Consider the following 26,638-nt stretch of genomic DNA (forward strand, 5'->3'; position numbering starts at 1 on the left):
GTATCTGTAGTGTATATCCAAGAGGTGGAATCAATAAAGAGTTTGCTACTTACTTACAAATATTTTCATAATTTCTTGAATGAAATTCCCGTATTGTGTATCCAAGAGTTGACTTCAAGAATGAAATTGTTACTTACTGAGAATTTTTTCATAATTTCTTGAAATTAATTTCTACAACGTTTATCTAACTCGTGAAAACCATAAAGAGTTTGTTACTTACTTAGAATTTTGTCATAATTTCCTGAACGAAATGTTTTTTTGTTTATCCAACAGGTGAATTCAAGAAAGAATTTGCTACTTTGACTGAGAATTTTTTCATAATTTCTTGAATTTAATTTCTACATCGTATATCTAACTCGTGAAAACAATAAAGAGTTTGTTACTTACTTAGAATTTTGTCATAATTTCTTGAAAGAAATGTCTTTTTGTTTATCCAACAGGTGAATTCAAGAAAGAATTTGCTACTTAGACTGAGAATGTTTTCATAATTTCTTGAATTTAATTTCTACATCGTATATCTAACTCGTGAAAACAATAAAGAGTTTGTTACTTACTTAGAATTTTGTCATAATTTCTTGAATGAAATGCCTTTTTGTTTATTCAACAAGTGAATTCAAGAAAGAATTTGCTACTTAGTTACAATTTTTTCATAATTTCTTTAATGAAATTCCCGTATTGTGTATCTAAGAGTTGACTTCAAGAAAGAAATTGTTACTTACTGAGAATTTTTTCATAATTTCTTGAATTAAATTTCCGCATCATTTAGCTAAGTCAAAATTGTTTGTGATAAAGAGAAAAAAAAGTTACTTACTTGTGATTTTTTCATAATTTCTTGAATGAAGTATCTGTACTGTATATCCAAGAGGTGGAATCAATATAGAGTTTGTTACTTACTTACAGATATTTTCATAATTTCTTGAATGAAATATCCGTACTGTGTATCCAACAGTTGACTTCAAGAAAGAAATGGTTACTTACTGAGAATTTTTCATAATTTCTTGAAATTAATTTCTACATCGTTTATCTAACTCGTGAAAACAATAAAGAGTTTGTTACTTACGTAGAATTTTGTCATAATTTCTTGAACGAAATGTCTTTTTTGTTTATCCAACAGGTGAATTCAAGAAAGAATTTGCTACTTAGACTGAGAATTTTTTCATAATTTCTTGAATTTAATTTCTAGGTCGTATATCTAACTCGTGAAAACAATAAAGAGTTTGTTTATTACTTAGAATTTTGTCATAATTTCTTGAATGAAATGTCTTTTTGTTTATTCAACAAGTGAATTCAAGAAAGAATTTGCTACTTAGTTACAATTTTTTCATAATTTCTTGAATGAAATTCCCGTATTGTGTATCCAAGAGTTGACTTCAAGAAAGAAATTGTTACTTACGAGTTGACTTCAAGAAAGAAATAGTTACTTACTTGAATTTAATTTCTACGTCGTATATCTAACTCGTGAAAACAATAAAGAGTTTGTTACTTACTTAGAATTTTGTCCTAATTTCTTGAATGAAATGTCTTTTTGTTTATTCAACAAGTGAATTCAAGAAATAATTTGCTACTTAGTTACAATTTTTTCATAATTTCTTGAATGAAATTCCCGTATTGTGTATCCAAGAGTTGACTTCAAGAAAGAAATTGTTACTTACGAGTTGACTTCAAGAAAGAAATAGTTACTTACAGTGAATTTTTTCATAATTTCTTGAAATTAATTTCTACATCGTTTATCTAACTCGCGAAAACAATAAAGTTTGTTACTTACTTAGAATTTTGTCATAATTTCTTGAACGAAATGTCTTTTTGTTTATCCAACAGGTGAATTCAAGAAAGAATTTGCTACTTAGACTGAGAATTTTTTCATAATTTCTTGAATTAAATTTCTACATCGTGTATCTAAGTCATGAAAACAATAAAGAGTTTGTTACTTACTTGGAATTTTGTCATAGTTTCTTGAACGAAATGTCTTTTTTTTTGTTTATCCAGCAGGTGAATTCAAAAAAGAATTTGCTACTTACTAACAATTTTTTCATATTCACGAGGTGACTTCATGAAAGAATTTGTTACTTGCTTAAAATTTTTTCATAATTTCTTAAATGAAATTTCTGCATTGTGTATCCATGAGGTAACTTCAAGAAAGAGTTTGTTACTTACTTAGAATTTTGTCATAATTTCTTTAACGAAATGTCTTTTTGTTTATCCAGCTGGTGAATTCAAGAAAGAGTTTGCTATTTACTTACAATTTTTTCATAATTTCTTTAATGAAATTTCTGTATTGTGTATCCAAGAGGTGACCTCAAGAAAGAATTTGTTACTTACTTAGAATTTTTTCATAGTTTCTTAAATGAAGTTTCTGCATTGTGTATCCAAGAGGTGACTTTAGGAACGAGTTTGTTACATGCTTACAATAGAACTATTCTAAAGAATAAAGACGGGTTAAGCTTAAAGATATTTATTGCTTAAACGTATTGACACATAGCTCAAAGAGACACACAAGGCCCAAAGAAACATACACAGCTCAAAGAGACACAAACAGCCCAAAGAGACAAACATAGACCAAAAAGACTCAGACACCCCAAAAAGACACACAGTCCAACGAGACACACACAGCATAAATAGACACATACATCACAAAGAGACACCCACAGCCCAAAGAGACACATACAGCTCAAAGAGACGTACACGGCCCAAAGATAAGCACACATCCAACAGAGAGACACAAAGCCCAAAACGACACAAACAGCCAAAAGAGGCACACACAGACCATAAAGATTCAAACTGCCCAAAGAGATATACAGCCTAAAGAGACACATACTGCCCAAAGAGACACACACAGGCTAAAGAAACATACACAAAGTCCGAAGAGACACACAAAGACCAAAGAGAGACACACACAGCTCAAAGAGACAAAAAAACACCAATACAGAGACATACATACCAAAAAGATTCAAACCCTCCAAAGAGACACACATTGCCCAAAGAGACACACATGGCCTCTAATAGACAAAAACAGCCAAAAGAAACACTCACAGACCAAAAAGATTCAAACTGACCAAAGAGAGATACAGCCTATAGAGACACACACACACACAGACCAAAATGACTCAAACAGCCCAAAGAGACAAACATAGCCCAAAGAAACACAAACAGCCCAAATAGACAGATGCCAAAAGATACAAACAGACCAGAAAGGACTCAAACAGTTCAAAGATACACAAACAGATAAAAAACACTCAAACAGTCAAACAAGACGCACAGCCTAAAGAGACACACAAAGCCCAAAGAAACACACACAGACCAAAAAAAAAACAACACCCATACAAACACATACAGACCAAAAGATTCAAACGTCCCAAAGAGACACACAAAGCCCAAAGAGGCACACACGACCCCTAATATACACAAACAGCCAAAAGAAAGACACACAGACCAAAATGACTCAAACAGCCCAAAGAGATACACATAGCCCAAGGAAACACAAACAACCCAAAGAGACAGAAGCCCAAAGAGACAAACACAGCCCAAAAAAGACTCAAACAGCCCAAAGAGACACAAACAGATCAAAAAGACTCAAACAGCTCAAAGAGACACACAAACAGACCAAAAAGACTCAAACAGCTCAAAGAGACACACAGCCCAAAGAGACGCACACATCCAACAGAGAGACACAATGCCCGAAAAGACACAAACAGCCAAAAGAGGCTCACACAGACATGCAAGCAAATAACATGGGAATTCCTATACACGCAAGCAAATAACATGGAAATTCCTATACACGTAAGCAAAATAACGTGGCAATTTCTATACATGCAAGCAAAGAACATGTGACTTCCTATACATGAAAGCAAATAACATGTGAATTCCTATACACGCAAACAAATAACATGGGAATTCCTATACATGCAAGCAAATAACATGGGAATTCCTCTACAAGCAAGCAAATAACATGGGAATTCCTATACAAGCAAGCAAATAACAAGGGAATTACTATACACGAAAGCAAATAACTTGGGAGTTCCTATACATGGAAGCAAATAACATGGGAATTCCTATACAAGCAAGCAAATAACATTGGAATTCCTATACATGCTAGCAAATAATTTGGGAATTCCTATACCTGCAAGCAAATAAGATTTGAATTACTATACACGCAAGCAAATAACATGGGAATTACTAAAAATGCAAGAAAATAAAAAGGGAATAAATATAAATGAACGAAAAAAACAAGTGAATTACTATACAAGCAATCAAATAACATCGGAATTCCTATACACGCAATCATATAACATGGGAATTCCTATTCTAGCAATAAAATAAACTGTGAATTAATAAAAATTAAATCATATCTAATTGGTATTAAGTTTCCAGAAATCTCATTAACAGGTTATTACGTTTAAAGGAAGCAAAATAAAGTGGAAATTCATATACATGCAAGCAAATAACATGGGATTTCCTATACATGCAAGCAAATTACATTTGAATTCCTATACACGCAATCAAATAACATGGGAATTCCTATACATGCAAGCAAATAACATGGGAATTCCTATACATGCAAGCAAATAACATGGGAATTCCTATACAAGCAAGCAAATAACAAGGGAATTCCTATACAAGCAAGCAAATAACTTGGGAAGTCCTATAAATGCAAGCAAATAACAAGGGAATAACTATACACGCAAGCAAATAACATGGGAATTCCTATACACGGAAGCAAATAACATGGGATTTCCTATACACGCAAACAAATAACCTTGGAATTCCTATACATTCAATCAAATAACAATGGGATTCCTATACATGCAAGCAAATAACATGAGAATTACTATACCAGCAAGCAAATAACATCTGAATTACTATAAAAGAGATAACAAAAAAACGTAATAAATAAAAATGAACGCAAATAAATTTGTACTTAATATAAAAGAACAAACATAACAAGGGAATATCTATAACTGCAAGCAAATAACATGGGAATTACTGTACACGCAAGCAAATAACATAACCATTTCTTTTATTCAAATCCCAACCACAAATCAAGTTATCGTATATTGAACAACCTCTGATTGGCTCATAGAAAATGCCCACGTCAAACGATACATTCATTGTTCATTTCTTATCAAAAACAAAAAGCTTTATACCCCTTTTTTCCAATGAGAGTTAGCTTTAGCGACGACACACTCTTAACAAACTATTCTTGACTAAAAGCAATTGTCCAAAAAATCAATCACACTAGGACCGGGATTGCGTACTCGTTCCTCTTTGGAAGATGTATTGACCTCTAGATTAGAATTACCTACCAGAAAAACTAGAAGGTCATTGTAATAGGCAAATGACCCTGGTAACCCAATTCGTTGAAAATATACCCGCTGCCTCAGGCGTAGGTTTGCGGGTATATTTTCAAGTGCCTATGGCCTTACTACTAACTCTCTTGCCTTAAACGTTTCTAAAACTAATTTTTTTAGTTTTTTTCTCGTATATCCCAGGCTTGTCCTCAATTATCTGAAATTCATATATCCAAAGGCTTTATTAGTAGACCAAAGGATGGCCATGTCCGTTTCCTAGGTATCCTCCTATATGAAAATTAAATATAAAAAAACAAGTTTTTTTTTTAACTGAAAGTAAGGAACGACGTTAAAACTTAAAACGAACAGAAATTATTCCGTATATGAAAGGGGCTGTCCCCTCCCAAACGCCTCGCTCTATACGCTTAAGTTTTTTATTGCTTAAAAAAATAGAGTTGTGAGAAAGTCAAACTTTAGCGTAAAAAAACGAGGCGTTGAGAAGGGGACAGCCCCTTTCATATAAGGAATAATTTCTGCTCGTTTTAAGTTTTAACGTCGTTCCTTACTTTCAGTTAAAAAAACTTGTTTTTTGTATTTAATTTTTAAAGTTTTTGAATTAATGCAGGTTTTGATTTCGGCTCACCGTACATGAATAATTCAAACAAAATTTGCATATTAATTTTACTTTTATTTGGTTAAATGGCTTTCTCGAAACTTGTTTAATTTTATTTACGAACGTTTTTATTAGTAATAAATATACGTAACTTACGAATTAACTTACGTAACGAACTTTTATATTCATAGATTTTTAATACGTATATTAGGGGGTTTGCCTCCTAGTCAATACCTCTTTAAGCTAATTTAAAATAAATACCTCTTTTAGCTCTTTAAGCTAAAGTTCGAATTTTGTTCCAATTCTTTAAAAATGGCCCCTTAATCACAAAGGCCGTTAATTAGAATAAATAGCTCTTATGAAAGTACTAAAATACCTTTGGCTTAAAGAGCGAGGTATTGACTAGGGGGTGAACCCAAGCATATACGTGATATTTCCTTTTCGTTTTAAGTTTTTATGTTGCTCCTTACTTTCAGTTGAAAAAACTTTTTTTTATTTAATTTCTGATCTTTTTCTTTAATAATGATGGGAAAATCCTGTGCCCCCTTCATAGCAATGTCCCTTCCCCCATGAAAACTTCCTTCATGGGAAGTTCCTCTTATATAACCCCCGACCCCCCCCCACCTACCAGAAAAAATCTTCCCTGAAAACGTTTGTATACTTCCCAATAACCAATACTATATGTTAACATTGGGTAAAGTTAATAACTTTCAGCCCTCCCCCCGGGGACTTCGGGGGATTAAGTCATCCTAAAAGACATAGTTATCATATTTTCGACCATGCTGAACAAAACGGCTATCTCAAAAATTTTATCGGGTGACTTTGGGAAAAAAATGAGCGTGGGAGGGGGCCTAGTTGCCCTCCATTTTTTGGTCACTTAAAAAGGGCACTAGAACTTTTAATTTCCGTTCCAATGAGCCCTCCCACGATATTATAGAACCACTGGGTCGATACGATCACCCCTGGGAAAAAAAACACAAAAACAAATAAACACGCATCCGTGATCTTTCTTCTGGCAAAAAATGCAAAATTCCACATTTTTGTAGATAGGTGCTTGAAACATCTGCAGTAGGGTTCTCTTATACGCTGAATATCATGATGTGATTTTCATTAAGTTTCTCATTAAGGTTCTATAGATTTTAGGGGGTCTTTCCCCCTTTTTTCTAAAATCAGCCAAATTTTGTCAGGCACGTAACTTTTGATGGGTAAGACTGAAACTTGTATATTTGAAATCAGCATTAAAATCTGATTCTTTTGATGTATCTATTGGTATCAAAACTCCGTTTTTTAGAGTTTCGGTTACCATTGAGCCTGGTCGCTCCTTACTTACAGTTCGTTACTACGAACTGTTTGATTTATCTTTTAAACACCATATTGATTTGATTAAAACGAAGGAATGCAGAAACCTCGGTATTCTAAGAAAACTCAAGCATATTTTTCCAGGACTAATTCTAAGAATCCTATTTCATAGCTTAATTCATTCTTATGTTTCCTATTGTCCAGTCATATGGATGTCTACTTTCCCTTCTTTTCTCAAACCGCTTTCGAATACTTACGATAAAGCTAAACCGTTACTTGATGTTAAAAAACTTTATTTTCTTTCCTGTGCGTCTTTCGCTTTTCTTCAGCTCCATGGTGATATTCCTAGGTCCCTTAGGTTTACGTCTTCTTTTGTATCTAATCGGTCAAATTATCAACTCCGTAGTTCTCTAAATATCCAAATTCCCCATACACCAACAATAAGATCCGATTTTAATCCTCTTGTTGCGTGTCATTTGACATGGGACACCCTTCCCGATTCGGCTCGATAATGCCACTCGTTTGGCACCTTCAAAAGACTAGTAAAAAAATATTTGTTTTCATGTGATTAATTTTCTTTACTTTTGCCTGTTGCCAATAGTTTTTTTCATTTAATTGTTTTTTTATATATATATATATAGATGTTGTGATTTATTGTAGTTTGATAAAGCTTTTTTAGTGAACTCTCCTTGTTTTTGTTGTTTGTTTTTTTTCTCCGTTTTATGAACCGAGTGCTTTACAAGCTTAAAGTTCTTATACTTATGCTTATATGTTCAAACTTTAGTGGTATGTTTATACTGTTTTAATGTTAAGTGTTTAAATGTTTATGGTTTATTTGATGTTTTTATAATCCCCTTCCGACAAGCCATGGAGCCTTTGTGGGGATTTGTAGATTGTTATGTAATTATTTTACTGATACATGGAAAATAAATCTATCTATCTATCTATCTAATGTTTTAAAGAAATTAGCTGAACTAGGCGAATTAAACTTAAAAATGCGGTCATATTCAATGCTAATGTTTCTGAAAACATCAAGGGGTATCAATGAATAGTTCAAAATCATACCAAAAAGGATTTTTTTGGTTCGCTTTTATTTACTACATAGTTAAATGACGGAATAAACATCAGCATAGATATGATGCCCTCCTGACTTGAAAAAAAATTGAAGATTCGAAGTTTTCCGTAGAAAAATGAAATAAAACTTAACAGAGGAAAAAAACTCAGTAAAGTAGCATAAATATTTTTATAGCTATATTATGAGTATTTATTGTTTCTGTATGACAAAAATCCCTGCAAAACAAAATTTCGGTTTTTATTTAAATCATATCATACCGATTTTTTTTATTTGGTTCTACTGTGTCTATTAGATAACTACATAATAAAAATATGCGACACCCTCCTAATTTGAAAAGAAAAATTATAAAATAAAACGCCCTCCAAATTTTGACAAAAAAAAACATTGAAGGCTCATGTGTCATTCGTAAAATATAATTAAAACACAGTTTTTACGACGGAATTCTAGGAAACTAACCTTTTTTTTCTTTGTTTGGATTTCATTTTTGGAACTGTGAATTACGATATATCTCTGATTAGTTAAGGATGAAGTTTGGGTATCATTGCCAACCATTACAGAATAAAAGAAAGCGGATAAGTCAATCAGCCGGAGCTAGTTCCCAGATATACAGGAAACATTCCGTCTGAACGAGAGTCAAATCCAACATACCGCTTAATTTCATGTCTATCAACTCCATTTTATACTTCCACAGACGGATTCCGTTTTCTTCCCTGTTATTGTTTCCGATTATCATATTTTTCAACGTCAATCCGCCTTCTTCTTGCGAAAACCGGAACTGTTTCCAGTCTTCTAACCAGCAAAACTTTCCCTTAATGATTGCAATCACGTTTCTATTAAAATTTCTGCCAAATAAATAAATTTATATATTTTGTTTTTCATACTACTACTAATACTAACAGCTTGTTGCAGCACAAAACCAACTGAGACCAACACAGCATCGTACGTTGCTCCTCCACCCAAATTCATGCACAGCTTTACTCTTTTCTCTTTCTCCCTCACCTGAAATTCCGATTTCCAGCAAATCTTTCCTTAAATCCTTATCCCATTCTATTAGACCGTCCACAGCACTTCATAGGATAATACTGCGCTCAGATCGTTGTTTCAGAGGAAGGGGAGAAAGTATACTCCGGGGGTTGTTTGGATCATTATTTTCCAAAAAAATCGTTTTAATTTCATTATTATGTAATTATGCAACTTACAGAACTATGTAACTTCCTGCAGAGAACTACAGTATAATTATTTTTTTTTTATCTCCTAGAAATTTTTATTATTTCCAATCTAGCCTCAAATTATCAATCTCGTATTGAGCTTAAATATTCCAACATAGTGTTCTTAACAGAGACTTGGACATCTCAATACAGGGTCTTTAACAGAGACTTCCTTATGCATTATTCTCACATATTTTATTTAGATAAAGAACAAGATTATCAATAGCAAATGTTTGATTGTGACTTTTTTGAAAAAAAAAAAATCATTATATAGACAAGGCCTTTGGTCATCCTGATAATTGCAGAATGGAGTCTGTTATATAGATGACAGCCATATCGTAAAATGGTATCCACTGTTCTTTGAAAAAGAACCTTAGATAAAAGTACCATAAATAATGTAATTTGCCAGTATTTAGTTTTTGGATTTCTTTTCAGCAGAGAAGTTTACAAAATTAAGTTTTTTTATTATAAAATAACTTATTTCTCCGACGGTTATTTTTCTAAAGTTACTATAAATGATAGATATGATAAGAAAAATTTGTTGAATTTTACCATTTGGATATTTGGGCTCTGAAGTATAAACCCTATTCTTGAAAATAAGATTTCTAGACCGTAGTTAATTTAAAAAAAAAAAGTTTTAGTTTTTTTTTAATTAAACATTTCCTGTTGGATTTATAATTTTCTTTTAATTTATCCACTGTCAAGAAAGGTTTTAAACATTTTCGGGGACGCTATTTTGAACAGTCTATTTTTAGGTCGCGCTAATAACATTTCCTTAAAGTATCTCCTGTTTCAGGAGTTTTCATTTATTGGCCGGGAACCGGTTAAAAGGTAAATGAATTTTTAAGTGATAGTTAGAAGCTTAGATCTGTTAAGGGGTAGTTGGCGAGGCAGTTATGAGGGTGAGTAAGAGAATTGCGCAAATATTTTCTTTAAAATGAACCCTTAAGCAGTTCTCTATGATGTTCTAGTGCCCCGCTAACTGCGGAGCAGGAAAAAAAAGGTGCTTCCCATACAAAAAAGTGATTTTCCTTGTTGTTCAAGCCAAGGGATTTTCCTTGTGTTTCAAGGAAAGGAACTGTAAGTTTCCTGTTAAGGTTTCGGCCAAGGTGATTCCAACGGTGTACTTTTTGTTTCGATCCGACGCCCTATTTAGGGGGTTTCAGGCTGTTTTTTTTTACCATGGGTCGTGTTCGTCCTTTACTACTATGCAGCTACTACTGCTACCATGATGGAAGGGGGTTCCTATTTTTGCAGTTATAGTACGTAAAATGTAGCAAAGATAAAACTCACAAGACAGAAGCATAATGTAGACAGCAAGCCTGTAGTACTTGTATTTCTTCTCTGGGTCTTCGCTTTTTAATCCAAGGCCAGTTAAGAGAGTAGCGAACGCATCAGTGAATAATGTAATTATACACAGGGCTGCTGTGGCTCTAATATACCCTAAAAAGAGTACAAAACTAGGTTTAAACAATGCTTAATGAACAAACACAATTTTCAAAAGTTGCAACAAAACGCCGCTGCTTCTTTATTACCAGTTAGTTTAACAGGCAGAAAATGTCGGTACTCGGCAAGGAATCTCGGTAAGGTACTCGGTAATGTCGGCAAGGAATCTTTTAGTGACGATAGTTGGCAAAATTAAATTAAATTTAAATATCAACTGATAAGGCGAAGGATGTTTGAAATCGTTTGGATGTCTATTCCTTACTCTCCCCCCCCCCCTCTCTTTATGGCCACCGTGTGAGTCAATCTACGAAAATGAAGGAGGAGGAATGTATTCTTTCAAATCTAGAATGGGAAACAATTTTGGTTTTTGTCTATTTATTACATGAAAATACAAAAAAGGGTATTTTTCAATGAAAATGCCAAAACAGGGTCTTCAAAACCTAGGGGGAGCTATTGTCCTTCTTCCCAATTCATGTGCCTAGTCACAACCGTCTCTTAAAGTTTTTTCTTACATAAAAATCCATTCTTATTACTCACAATATTATCAAACAGTTCGTGGTAACGAACTGTAAGTAAGGAGCGACCCGGCTCAGTGGTAACCGAAACTCTAAAAAACGGAATTTTGGTACCAATAGATAGATCAAAAGAATCAGATTTTAATTCTGATTTCAAATATATACGTTTCATCAAGTTTAATCTTACCCATAAAAAGCTACGCGCCTGAGAAAATTTGGCTGGTTTTCGAAAAAAGGGGGAAAGACCCCCTAAAAGTTATAGAACCTTAATGAAATTCACACCATCATATTCAGCGTATTAGATAACCCTACTGTAGAGGTTTTAAGCTCCTATCTACTAAAATGTTAAATTTTGCATTTTTTGCCAGAACAAAAATCACGGGTGCGTGTTTATTTGTTTTTTTTTTGTTTTTTTTTCAGGGGTAATAGTATTTACCCAGTGGTTCGAGAATATCGTAAGAGGGCTCATTGGAACGGAAAATAAAAGTTCTAGTGCCCTTTTTAAGTGACCAAAAAAAATGGATGGCAACTAGGCCCCCTCCCACGCTAATTTTTTTCTCAAAGTCACCCAATTAAAATTTTGAGATAGCCATTGTGTTTAGCATAGTCGAAAATTTAATAAATATGTCTTTTATGATGATTTAATCCCCCTCAGTTCCCAGGGGAAGGGCTGCAAGCTATGAACTTTGCCCATTGCTTACATATTGTATTGGTTATTGGGAAGTATACAGACATTTTCAGGAAGAATTTTTTTCTGGTGAGGAGGGGGGGAGGGGGGCTGGCGGCGCGGGTCACTCGGGAGAATCTTGCCGTGGAGGATGTTTCTTGGGGGGAAGGGACATTTCAATGAAGGGGGCGCCGGATTTCCAAGCATTATTTAAAAAACGATCAGAAATTAAATAAAAAACAAGTTTTTTCAACTGAAAGTAAGAAGCAACATTAGAACTTAAAACGAACAGAAATTATTACGTATATGAGGGGGTTCTCCCCCAAGTCAATACCTCGCTCTTTACGCTACAGTTTTTTTTATTGCTTTAAAAAGAGCTATCTATTCTAATTAAACGGCCATTGTGTTTCAGGGGTTTGTGAATTAATTTTTTTTTTTAATTTTAACGTAAAGAGCGTGGCATTGACTAAGGGGAGAACCCCATCATATACGTAATAACATAAACGTAATAAAAAACAATAAAAAAAAACAATCGATACGGCTCAATAGTAAGCGAAACTTTTAAAAACGGAACTTTGATGTCAATAAATTTATCAAAAGAATGGGCTTATAATGCTGATTCTAAATATATGACTTTTATTAAGCTTAGTATTACTCATCAAAGGCTACGAGCCTGAGAAAACTTATCTGATTTTTTAAAGAGGGGGGAAACATCCCCTTAAAGTGAAAAAAATTAATGAAAATCACACCGTCAGATTCAGCGTATCAGAAAACCCTATAACATAGGTTTCAAGCTCATATCTGCAAAAATCTGCAACTTTGAATTTTTTACCAGAAGAAAAATATACGAATATAGAAGTTCGTTGCGTAAGTTAATTTGTAAATTACATCAGAACCAAATTTAGAGACAGCCATTTAGCATAAGAAAAGTAAAATTTTTTGCAAATTTTGTTTACTTATTCAATGACGGCGAGCCAAAATAAAAGCTGCATTAACTAAAAAACGATCAGAAATTAAATAAAAAAAACAAGTTTTTTTAACTGAAAGTAAGGAGCGACATTAAAACTTAAAACGAACAGAAATATTCCGTATATGAAAGGGACTGTCCCCTCCTCAATGCTTTGATCTTTACGCAAAAGTTTCTTATTGTTCTAAAAAATAGAGCTTTGAGAAAGTCAAACTTTAGCGTAAAGAGCGAGGCGTTGAGGAGGGGACAGCCCCTTTCATATACGAAATAACTTCTGTTCGTTTTAAGTTTTAATGTCGCTCCTTACTTTCAGTTTAAAAAACTTGTTTTTTTTTATTTAATTCATCTACAAGAATACACCGTGAAGATATAACAGTAAGAGAATTTGGTATTAGTCGCATAGAGAGAGAATATTTAATGTATCTTTTTACGCTCTTTATAAAATTAAATATCGAAACAAGTTTTTTCAACTGCAAGTAAGGACAAACATTAAAACTCAAAACACATATAAATTATTTCGTTTATAAGGGGGATTACCCCCTACTCAATGCCTACCTCTCTACGCTAAAGTTCTTAGTGCTTTTAGAAAGATCCTTATTCTAACTAAACGGCCCTTGTGTTTCAGGAGTCGCTCTTAAATAATTGGGACAAAAAGTCAAAATTTACCACGAAGAGGAAAAAGTCCTACTTTTAGTTGAAAAAAACTTGTTTTTTATCCAATTTTGATCTTTTTCAAATAATACCAGAGAATCTTGCCACCTTCCATGGAAAATTCCTTCTCCCACGGAAAATTCCTCCATGGAAAGGAATTCCACATAAAATACCCCTCCCCGGAAAATCCCCACTGAACAATTTCATCCTCGCTGAGAAACCCCCACCCTGGAAATTTTTTTGCGGACGATTCCACCAAACAAAAATTCCTTGGCATACTTTCACTAGAAAAATACTTTAATATCTGATCGTTTTTTAAATCATGCCGGAAATTCGCAGAAAATTTTCTTGAAAATCCCCCCCCCCTCGGTGGAAATTTGGTCCGCAGAAAATTCCCCCATGGAAAATTTCTCATGTGGAAACCCCCCCCCCGCGGAAGAATGATCCAGACAATTCCAACTCCACTGAAAAGTTTCCCCGGACAATGCCCCCGGAACATCTCACATCAAAAATCGAGTCGGCAAAGAGAAAGTAAGACGAATAAAAGAATTTCGTATAGCAAATACGGCAAATTTCCCCAGTGTAAAATTTGCCCTGGAAAGTTCATCTCTGGAACCCCCCCCCCCCATGGAAAATATTCCCCGTGTCAAATTCTCCAGTGAAAAAGTCCCTCCCCCAAAAATATCTGTATACTTCCCAATAACAAATACTATATGTAAGATATGGGCAGATTTCATAACTTACAGCCCTTTCCCTAGGGGCTTTGGGGGCTCATGATATCCCCAAGCAAGGGCATAACTTATTGGATCTTTCAACTATGATTAATAAAATGGATATCTCAAAATTTGTATCGAGGGACTTTGGCGAAAAGGGAGCGTGGGAGGGGGGCTAGATGCCCTCCATTCTTTTTGGTCACTTAAAAATGGCACTAGGGCTTCTAATTTTCGTTCGAATAAGCCCTCTCCCGATATTATAGCATCATCTGTTTGATACAATCACCCCTGGAGGAAAAAAAAACAAAAAAGCACGCGTCCGTGAACTCCTTCAGTAAAAAAAAAGAAAATAGAAATACAGTTCCAAACTTTATCAGATGGGAGCTTGAAACCTCTAAAGTAGGCATTTCTGATATGTTGAGTCTGATGGTGTGACTGTAACTATAAAATATATTTTGAAAAACATGGGGGAAGGGGGCTGGGTAGCATCTAACTCAGTAAAATGTGCGTTACCAAAATAAAGGCTGTTTACAATAACAATGAAGTTGTGGGGCCTATTGAAGTTTTCAAAACGAATCATCTGTAAGAGTGGTTCTTGCATGCTTGAACATAGAGGGTGCTCTTAACCGTCTTTTAGGATGGACTTAGTCAAATTTGCAGCTAAAAAAAAAAAGAAAATCGTTCTATCACTAATGGCTCTTAGTTCTGGCCCTTAGCAACAGGGTAGAGTCCAAGGATTATTTCTGGTTTTGTAGGTGGGGGATACAAAAGGTACATTTTTAGGAATTTTATATTCTTTGGAAGTGAGGCCCGCTGGATCATTCTCAAAGGTTAAGGTCCAACCAATCCCTCCTATGGGCAGATTTGCACACAGATGATAGTGACGGTTTTGTTTTTTGATTAATTAATTAATTCCCATTAAAGTAAAATTAACTGTTAAAAACCGAATTTAATTCGAATTCAAAAATCAAAATTAATCCTCACGAAATCCACTGAGCAAAATGGATGTTTTACTACACGAAAGAGTGAGGACCATTTGTATGAAATCAGGATTTTAATGGCTCTTCAACATGCAGTACCTGCCACATTGATGGATGGTATAAAAAGGATATCTCCTTTATTTATGTTTCATTATTTATTATCCATTAAAGCCTTTTTATTTCTTTTAAAAAAGCTACCATTAGCCAACTTTTAAAGCCCTCTCTCTGGAAAACCGACTTTTGACACTTCCCTTTTTATAGCACAACCAAACATGAATTCGTTCCAGTTTTATTGACTCAAAGAGAGGGAACATTCACTTCATCACGATTAATAAAAAGGACCTTTTTTTGTGGTGGCGTCATAGGTACTTAGTTTCAAATATCCATATAACGTGAGAAAGAAATAGTGTTAGAATCTACATTATTCATAAAATCGGGTTCCCACGGTGTAAATTTGAAACATGACAGCTGATGATGATTATGATTTAACCACCTCATCTTTGATGTTTATTCAGTTGGATTTGGGTTATGGTTTTGAAAAGACCATCCAATGGTCGGTGTTGCTATGGCTGGAATTTGCACCGTATATATTCTGCATGAAGACAGGCCAAGAGAGTGTGGTTCAGGAGTGGGCTAGTAAAGCTGCCTTCGCCTAAATTTGATATTCTTTCAAGCGTAAAGTTTCTAGACTAATATATCTAAGCTAGCAAGAATTAGCTAGACTTAAAAAGCAAAAATATTTGGGATACGCTCATTTGTTTTGACCATTAGAAGCACTAAAGTTTATATATATATATATATATATATATATATATATATATATATATATATATATATATATATATATATATATATATATATATATATATATATATATATATATATATATATATATATATATATATATATATATATATGGGTTTTATATTTGCACATTTGGGGGGGGGGGTAAAGCATAGCATATATTAAAAACATAACCTAACCTAACCAAGGTACCTCCCCCCCTAAACCCCAAAAAAAACAGTTTAAATATCGTAAACGCAATGAAAATCACGCTTTGCATTGCATTACTCTATAGCGGTTAACCCGTCGGGCGGGTTTTTCATGACTAGTTTCCTTGTAAAGGCCCATATAACGCAATAGTACCTTTTTTTATGCTTCATTTGAAGTACTTTTTTGTTTCTATGTTTTGTGTTTTACCTTTATATTTATTCGAAGCTTTAATTTGCACTTTCAAACCTTATCTCATATTAGGGCAATAATTTTACACTTTTCATGTGTCTAAACAAACCTTAGCAGGAAAATTTCATAGGTCAACTATATGTTTCCGTGTATCAACATAAATTGATGCCATCATTGTTAGCAACTTGGTATGGTAGAAATAGACCTGGATTAGGTAGTTCTAAATTTAGATCAGCCGCTGGATTCAGGGGGGAGAGTGAATCAAGAAGAGGCCTGAAAAGTTAGAGCTGAAGTCTTACGCATACTTAGAAACAGAGGTAGTGAATATTTTTATTTTTCTCTATTTTTCTATTTCTTCTATTTTTTATTCTATTTTTTTCAAATATTTTTCTGGAAAACACTTTTACTATAGCATACAAGCAGTAAAAAGATCCTACCAGGAGATGTAGCTAACTGAATTCAATCAAACAGTTCGCGGTAACGAATCAAACAGTTCTTGGTTACGAACTGTAAGTAAGAAGCGACCCGGCTCAACAGAAACCGAAACTCTAAAACATGGAATTTTGATACCAATGAATATATCAAAAGAATTGGCTTGTTATGCTAATTTCAAATGTATAAGTTTCATTAAGTTTAGTTTTACCCATTAAAAGCTACGTGCCTGAGAAAATTTACCTGATTTTCAAAAAAAGGTCGAAACACACCCTAAAAGTTATAATAATGAACCTATTAAATAACGGCAATGAGTAAAACTAAAGCCATTTGGAACAGAATCCACTCTTTTCTTAAAACCCCATAAGCCTAGTGACCGAGGCCGTATCCAAGGGGAGGACGGTTACTGGATTTTAACCGCCCGAAATTTTGCCTGACTCGTAAAAACGTAACAGAAACTTATATGAGCAATTTTTGATGTGTTTTAAGTTTTTTGTACCCCCTCCCCCCAAAAAATATGATGATCCCCCCAAAAAAATCCTGAACCTGTCAACGCAAGTGACCATGCAAAAATATCAATTCAATGAGCCAACGCTAAAAAAAAAAAAAAAAAAAAAAAAAAAAAAAAAAAAAAAAAAAAAAAAAAGCAGTGAAAATATTGGAGAGAGGTGCCCCTCCCCCCCCAAAAAAAAAATTAATGCTACCACTCCCTTATTCTAAAAAAAACATCGATTTCTCATGGTGACCGAGTGTCGCCAAACAGGATAAATCAGTGTTGGCCGTCGTCCCAAAATCTCTACCAGTTGTATATTGCTAATACTTTTAATATTTTATGGATTATTTGGTGCTCAAGCGAATGCCCGACTTGCCAGTCCCATGCGTTTAAGTCGCCTTCCCATTGGAAGTAACAGCAAGGTGGTCAAACTAAATCTTGACATACCACATCAAAGAAAGACCTCGAGCGTTTGAGGGGCATTCCGGAAGCGTGGACGCTAATAGGATTAAATAAAAAAACAAGTTTTTTTCAACTAAAAGTAAAGAGCAATATTAAAACTTAGAGCGAACGGAAATTATTACGTATATGAGGGGGTTCGCCCCCTCTTCAATACCACGCTCTTTATGCTAATGTTCGGATTTTGTTCCAATTCTTCCAGAATGACCGCTGAATCACAAAGGCCGTTTAATTAGAATAAATAGCTCTTTTCAAATTTCTGAAAATATTTTAGCGTAAAGAGCGAGGTATTCACGAGGGGGAGAACCCCCTCATATACCTAATAATTTCTGTTCGTTTTAAGTTTTAATGTTGCTCCTTACTTTTAGTTGAAGAAACTTTTTTTTATTCAATTTCTGTTCATTTTTTAAATAATGCTGGGAAAACCGGCTCCCCCTTCATGGAAAAGTCAGTTTCCCCATTAAAATTCTTCCATTGAAATATACTCCCACGTAACCCCCACAACCTCCCCCTACCCCCACCAGAAAAAATTTCTCCTGAAAACGTCTGTATACTTCTTAATAACCAATAGTATATGTAAACAATGGGCAAAGTTCATAGCTTGCAGCCCCTCCTCTGGGGACTGTTGAGGATTAAGCCGTCCTCAGAGACAAAATTTTGATCCTATGACTTTGGGAAAAAATGAGCATGGTGGGGGGCCTAATCGCCCTCACATTTTTTTAGTCACTTAAAAAGGGCACTAGAACTTTTAATCTCCGTTCGAATGAGCCCTCTCGCGACATTCTAGGACTACTGGGTCGATACGATCATCCTGGAAAAAAATAAAAAAATAAAAAAATAAACACGCATCCGTGATCTTCCTTCTGGCAAAAAATCTATTGGTATTTTTTAGAGTTTTGGTTACTATCTAGCCGGGTCGCTCCTTACTTACAGTTCGTTACCACGAACTGTTTGATAAATCGTCCACTCCAAACAGAAGTCAATGGCATATTATGGTCCAGTGTATCCTGAGTGCCGAGTTGGGCTGAACAGTCTGCACCTCGTCTCAAGCACAAGTGTAAATACGCATACCTTAAAACAATCTCGACATACTTTAAGCACACCTTCAAGCCTAACTGCTTGACCGCCATATCATGCATTACTGAACTGTTTAAGAAACTTGATAGTCATTATATATTATCCTGATTATCATTAAGATGACAAGGGGAAGTGTCAGCAGAATCAAGCCTGCATTCATTTCTAACACCCTCTGCATAACTCCGACCGTCGTCTCTGATTTTGAGACCGGTCTGCTGACATCCGTGAAGCAAGTTTTTCCGGCCGCCAAGCACCGTGGGTGTTACTTCCACTTTTGCCAAGCAGTAATCAGAAACTTGGGGCGTCACTCAGTCCGTGAGCTGTACATGACCGATGCAGACTTCAACCTCTACGTTCGAAAGCTTCTGGCTCTGGCGTTCCTACCTCCAGCGATCGTCAGAATCAATTCTGGTCCAATCATTTCTCACATCGTTCGTACCTGGCCTTCGGCTCGTCCGTTTGTCACTTACTTCAGCCGTCAGTGGTTCGACCAATGTCCTCCTCATTTCTGGTCAGTCTACGGCATCCAGCGAAGGACAAACAACGACCTCGAATCATGGCACATGCGGTTTAACCGAAGAGTCGGTCGCTACCACCCGAACTTGTGGCAGTTTATCTCTTTCCTGAAGGAAGAACAAGCAGTCGTCGATTCTGCAAGGACACAGCTACTCCAGGGTCATGTCATCCAGCGGACGAACAAGAAGTATGCAAGGCTGAACGAACGACTCGAAAAGCTGTCGACGGAGTACAGGGCTGGAACTCGAACAGCAGACGAGCTTCTCTTGGGTGTCGCACATAACATTTCGCCGGATGTGTGATATTAGCAGTTTTTGTTTGTATTTTTACCAATATATTAATTTGAATTATCCGTTTTTGGCACGATTGTTGGGTGATTTCGTTCCATTTCTAAACGATCGTTGTGAAATAACTCTAAAAAAAGAGCCGAATATTTCGACTTGACGAGCAAACCTTCTTCAGCGGCAATCAGTTCTTACCCTATGAACGTGCGTAAAATCTTCACTTATATTCTTCACAAGCTTAACAAACGTTTAGCTTCTTAACTCTCAGTACAGAGTTATTTCACAACCATTGACCCAATAAAATCCTCAGTTTTGTTCGTTGTCTTCGTGGCAATAAATATTTGTACAGGTCAATGTGGCAGCAAACCACGCTTCATCCACCGCAAAATCACAATTTTGGGTTTGGCGCTCAAATGGTACTCCGTGGCGCTCAAATGGGAACAAAATTCCGTGGCGCTCAAATGGAACAAAATTCCGTGGCGCTCAAATGGGAAAGCGCTCAAATGGGAACACCCCATAACTATGACTGACATGGTTGAATTACTTCGCCTTTCACCAGATGATAAATGACTGTCATGCAATGATTAATCAATATGCAGCATCGTTCATCGATGACAGTAAATCTGTGATGCTGTTCAGGTAGTGTATGGATGATACCTGAGTATCAATACTTTGTATTTTCATTTTGATTAATTATGAACAGACTAAGAGTAAATTCATCCATGGGCGTAGGCAGCATATTGTCTAGGGGGGGGGGGCAGTCAATAGTGTGATGGGGGGCCTTTTATCAACTGATTTTCCAACCATCTGCTTTTTCAGCCATATCTAATGTAAATTTGAAGGTCTAGGGGGGCATCTGCCCCCCCTGCTCCCCCTCCCTACACCCATGAACTCATCCCTTATATCTGTTTATTAAATAATTATTCCAGTGTCTCTAGTTATCGTCTGGTGTGTTTTATTTTAAGCTTTAATTGGTTTATTAAGGGATTATTCCTCTTCTCGTTAATCTAGTCAACATCTGCTTGGAAAGACATTAGGGAAAATCGGGAAAAATCGAGAAGGAAGAAATTTGAATAACGGTTTATTAATAAACCAGAAAAAGGGGATATACCAGTTTGCTACGAAAGCTAAAATGTAATTTCTCAGGTTTTTAAAATGGGGGGGGGCTGAAAGCATCTTTTTTTACGCAATTTTTCAGAGGTTTCAAGATCTTCTTCAAAATTTCCATGAATTTATCTTCACAATAAACTTTTACTATTAAGAAGAACGGAAATAATAGTTAACATTCCTCAATCGAGATTGAACGATAAATTTTTCCGCACTAGACATTTTTCTCATAGGAACGTATTTTTAAACTTTCGGCTACTGTGGCCCGTAGTTTGACCTTTACTAGATTGCAGCTACAGCTCCAACTACGGTAGGCCTCTTATGTTACTCTCATAATATATTTCATATCCTATAAAGTTACAGACAAAACAAAAGCCAATGATACATTTGGATGAAAAGTCTTATCCCCGGGCATCCGAAACTTAAAAATAAAATTACCTATAGCGTATAGGCTAACTTCTAAGAGAAGTTGATATAAGGATCATAACTAGCAGTTTAACATTACCGCTAGTAAATCAATTGCCTCTTTAATTCGAATCTTTTTACGCCTTAACATATAGCAGCTAAAATCGTAGTAGTCTTCTTCTTCTTCAGTAAAAGGGGTATTAAATGCACCAAGATACTATTTAGATTTACCTGAAGCCTGCCAAAAAGGGTTAATTCAAAAATTTTATTGCTAAAACCTGATCACAGAAATGTAGTCTTTCACAGAATAGTAGCAAAATTAGCAATAAACTAAATCAATTTTCAATGGTATAGGACTTTGCATCTATCTTGGCTAGTGGGGGACTCGAAATATTAAGAAAGAGGTCTACTACTACTACTACTAACAGCTCACCGCAGCACTAAGCCACCTAAGGACAATACAGCTACGCACGCTCCCCCTACATCCTAATATATTCAGAGCCTCCCTCTTAACATCCTTCTAAGAAGTCTTAACTGCCCTTAATCCTTCCTGATAACCTTCTCCCATCCCATTCGGGGATTATCTGAATTTTCTTGAACTGGAAAGAGGCTGAATTTGCGGAGAAGGACTAATGGCTTTGGTTAACAGCTTCTTGACAGAAGTACATCCAATTAAACAATGAGCAACAAATAGAGATGGAGGGGGGGGATATTCTCCTGTCTTGATAATTAATTTAAGGCTTCCGTTCAAACGTTATTATTATTATACCAAAGGAGATTCAATCCCCAAACAGAGTCAAATCTCGGGCCAATATGGCCCATTCCTATTTTATATTATATTATTATATTACACGCTATTTTAAAACACGCCAACACGAAAAAGACTTTGGTTAATTCAGCCAAAAAATATTTCCGGTCCAATTATGTTCCTTGATTTTCGGCAGTATGAGCCTATGATATGTTGAGCGGAAATATACTCACCAGTTCAGTCGTTTGAGACTGGATTTCTATTCAAGCCACAGAACTTGTTAAATACATCCAAGTTGACAATGAAAAACACAGAGAGTTGGAGGGAGGCCGAGGAAGTCCCATCTATCCTATCCTTATAATCCCATACCGCTTATGGTTAATACATACAAATACGTTATCAGCGTTTAGTAAATAGACGTTCATTTTATATATATATTTTTTACTGGTATTTCTATTGATTCAGAGACCTGTTTCTATTGTTCATCATAGTGAATTATGGAAAAATATTTTAGACTTAGAACTTATTTGCATACAATGGTTGGTCATGCATTCCGCGCAATTAGCTGTAAAATATTATTCATAATTAGAAATGCTCAGCTTTCGCTTTAGATTTATAATCGACACTTGCGATCATCTTTTACAGGGGAATCTGACATTGTGTCACTATTGTTGCCAAACTACTTTTGAATGAGATTGAGGTTTTTAACCTTTCATTATATAAAATTTACGTTTAGAATTCTTGAGGGAGCAGCCCTTACTATATTTAGCCCCTGTGAAATAGATGTTTCAGCTTATCATTTACGCCTTACAAATAGGGTCGGGAGAGAGATGGATCCCACTGTCCCCTCCCCCCAAAAATATCAAGAGTTGTACAATATCCCCAACATTCCCCTTAACTTCTGGTATACTTACCTACTTCTTACGAGTTAAGAAAAAAGATTGTCCAACAAAGCCCTGGATAGAAAATTCGGACAATCTTTATATTAACGGGCAATTCAGGTAGCTAAGAAATAAACTTACCTCTATAGTCAGAATTGCATCCTTAACCTAAATTTAACATGCATTCGCATCGGAAATGAACTTTACCCCCACCCCTATATATACTAAATCAGGTAGTCCCCGAAGCCGCGCCACGCCGAAATGACGGCGGCGAATGTGTGATTGAGTATGGGTGGCGGCGCGCCGCCAGGCGCGCCGAAATTTTTTTTACGGCGCGCCGCCGATTTTAGACCGGCGGCGCGCCGACTTTTCTGATTAAAAATAATAATAAAAATTCCACTTCACCAAGCACGTTCAACCTCAATTTTAGTAGGGATTTTTAAATGGTTGGCTAAAAACATACAAGAACAATATGACAAAACAGGAATTTTTTGGGCCATGCGGAAAGGGTTTATGTTCACCGTCGATCAGACCAAGTAAAATTCTCATTTTTAGCCATTAGACCCAGGGAAACCTATGTTGTGTTTATGTTTGACATCGCATTGTTCCTATAAAATCCCGTGTTTAGTCATTTCCTTCTTGTTAATGATTTGGGCTAATGTATGTATAACTTTCAAAGTTTGAAGTTCAAACATCTCCTGTTCATCAAGATCAGAATTGCATCCTGAATCCAAAATTAACATTAAATTTCATCAGAAATGAACTTTACCCCTATCCCCTTAATTTGCAAATATATTCCCTGAATTAGAATATACCCTGAGTTGATATATGGGGGTGGGGGTAAACTTCATTTCCGATGCAAATGAATGTTAAATTGGGATTCAGGATGCAATTCTGACTATAGAGGTAAGTTTGTTTCTTAGCTAACTGAATAGTCCGAACATTCAGGACTGAATAAATATTACCCAAAAATTCGAACTGAATAAAAACCAAATAAGGAAAACAAGCAGACCTAGCTTCGAAAAATTTAGCTGTCTAGATCAGTGCTCTTCAACCATTTTTTAGCCAATGAACCACAAAGCAAGAAAAGGTGTCACAGATCGCTAGACAAAGACAAGGCAGGAATCAATTAGGAAAGTGCTTTATTCTTCAAATCACAAGTGCTTACAAATTTTTTGGACTTGCGAAGAGCGTGAAGGGCGAGGCTTAATATTAATTTCTAGCTGCACTGTTGTGCAGAGTACATCACAGAAGAGTTGTAGCATTGGCACAATTTCGTTTCAAAATGATATATGACCGCAAGTGTTGGATCTGATTCCCACCTTATTCATCACGAGGCCTACTCCCTGGCTATCTTTTTTATCTGAATAAATAAATTCTGAATCACCTAATTTTTGTCTCCTATTTCAGGGCTTAAGGAGAAAGGAAAGCAAATTGATAGTTCTAATATAAGTTAGTATTAAAGTGAAGCTGGTGCTAATTATGTATTTAATTAATTGTTAATCCTTGTTACCAGATGTATTGTATAAGAGGCGGTGTTCAAGTCCTGTTCGAACTTTAAGCATTTAAAAAGCAGTTTTGCTGTATCTGGAGTTGTTCATGAATAAATTCCCTCCACTGGAAAAATAATTCCTCGTTTTTGTATTGCTATCGGTCCTTCAGTGTCGGCTGGACATTTCTGAAAAGCCATTGACACTTCTGAAAAAGATTGTCCAAAAAAGCCCCGGATAGAAAATTCGGATAATGTTTATATTAACGGGCAATTCATGTAGCTAAGAAATAAACTTACCTCTATAGTCAGAATTGCATCCTTAACCTAACTTTAACATGCATTTGCATCGAAAATAAACTTTACCTGGCTGAGCCAGGGGCACCAATTCACAAAAATATGGGGTGGGGAAAACATATTTGTCAATACCTAGTGAGGACAAATTTGTCATTTTTTTCAATTTTTCAATGAAAGTACAAAAAAGGGCAGTTTTCAATAAAAATACCCCCCATAGAGGCAGTTTTCAAAATCTAGGGAGGGCAGAGGCCCCCTTCTTCCACAATTGATACCAATGTTTGAGCACATACTAGGCAGGATCATTATTCACGGTAACTCTAAACTGCAATTTCTTAAAATTTTACACGTACCACCGTTTATGTCCAATGTAGCCAATTAGCTTTTATGGTGATTCTAAATATGTAAACTTCATCAAGTTTAAAGTAAGTCATCAAAAGTATGAGCCTGAGAAAATCTGCTTAGTTTTAAATAAAGGTGGAAAACACACACAAGAAGGGCAGTAGTTGCATTAAAAACTAGACCATCAAATACAGCATATAAGAAACAAATAATTATAGTGACATCAATAGTGTTTGTATAAACTAAAATCTCAGTTATAAGGCTTACAACTGTTTACGAATTTAAGATTTCCAATAAATACCTTTAAATCTAAGTTTGCTTGAATTTATATAATTTCGTAAAAAAGAGTTTTTATTTAAAACTCTGGTTCTTAGCTACAATTGTTCAGGAATATCTCAAACACACTGGGTTTCATCACTATTTTTATATTTTTTTTTCTGAATTTGTTTTAATTCTGAAGATCACACTGTTTATAAAATAAATTTAACTATATTACCAACATCTCTTGCTCTGTAGCAACCAGGATCTCCAGCCAATCCAAATGGCAATGGGCGTTCAGCGGAATTGTCAATACAATGGTAAAACAGTCCTTGACGCCATCCTTGTGCCATTAGCCAGTCTGTGCTAGTCAATGCCATCACCATAAGTACCACAACAAGCATGCCGCATATGAATGCTATCACCTACAATGCAATGAGGTAATTAAAACTATTACCTTGTTTAAATTATGTTTCATCGTTCAAGATTTAAATCATTGACTGATTTAAGAGGCAACATCATAGGGTGTGGGTCTAACAAATGTTGCTGGGGATATTCACGCATGAAGCACGTTAAAAACTGTAGAATGATGAAGGATAATTTTTTCAAAAATCTATTTGTGTTTTTTTTTTTTATGCTATGACCTAATGGCTTTCTGGCAACGGATATCTTATGAGAGACGTTACTTCACAAAATCTAGGGGAGGAGGGGCAAACGTATTTTCAAAACCTGACAACATCATTAGTTGGTGGGAAATATGCTGAAGAGTATGACTGAGAACAATTTTATGATACTATTAGGCAGATGGGGATATTCAGGTGTGAAGCATGTTAAAAACTATAGGGCAATGTAAGCTAGTTTTTTTGTGAAAACTAGCTACATCATCCTCTACCTCTTTCACCAGACCTTCGTCCTCGCGACCCTTGAGGTAGATCTATTCTTTCCATGGGCGTCAATTCCCAAAAAATTAGCGTAGGAGGGCTAAAATTTTATATTTGCAAAATTGAAATAAAAATACTATATTTTTGAAAATGTAAGGCAACTTTTTCGATTTGTTTCATGAAAACATCAGAAAATAGTATTTTTTAAAATACAGGAGCTAAGGCAATTACCTCCACTTCCTGCCCCCTAATTAGCGCTCGTCACCGGTAGTGTAAATTGGAAAAGACAGGGGGGCATGTACCTCTTTATATTCAATCCAATCCTCCCCAGTCCCAACTCTAAGAAAATTCAAAATTTGTAGAAACCAAAG

At 35.4% G+C, this 26,638-nt stretch overlaps 1 protein-coding gene across 6 annotated transcripts in view; it reads right to left on the bottom strand.

Moving 5' to 3' along the window:
• LOC148949215 (transmembrane protein 47) overlaps positions 1-26,638 on the bottom strand; it is a 103,842-nt gene that overhangs the window by 25,126 nt on the left and 52,078 nt on the right. For all 6 annotated transcript variants that reach the window (XM_089093267.1, XM_089093268.1, XM_089093265.1 and 3 more), the window contains 2 exons: positions 25,625-25,811; positions 10,774-10,923 (listed from right to left, as the gene is read on the bottom strand). In XM_089093267.1, the coding sequence (XP_088949393.1) occupies positions 10,774-10,923; positions 25,625-25,811 (337 nt within the window). The remainder of the gene's footprint in view (positions 1-10,773; positions 10,924-25,624; positions 25,812-26,638) is intronic.

The sequence above is a fragment of the Artemia sp. Qi Xiang Cuo genome, chromosome 8 (assembly GCF_049724085.1).
Source record: "Artemia sp. Qi Xiang Cuo chromosome 8, ASM4972408v1, whole genome shotgun sequence".
NCBI classification, from domain to species: Eukaryota; Metazoa; Arthropoda; class Branchiopoda; order Anostraca; family Artemiidae; genus Artemia; species Artemia sp. Qi Xiang Cuo.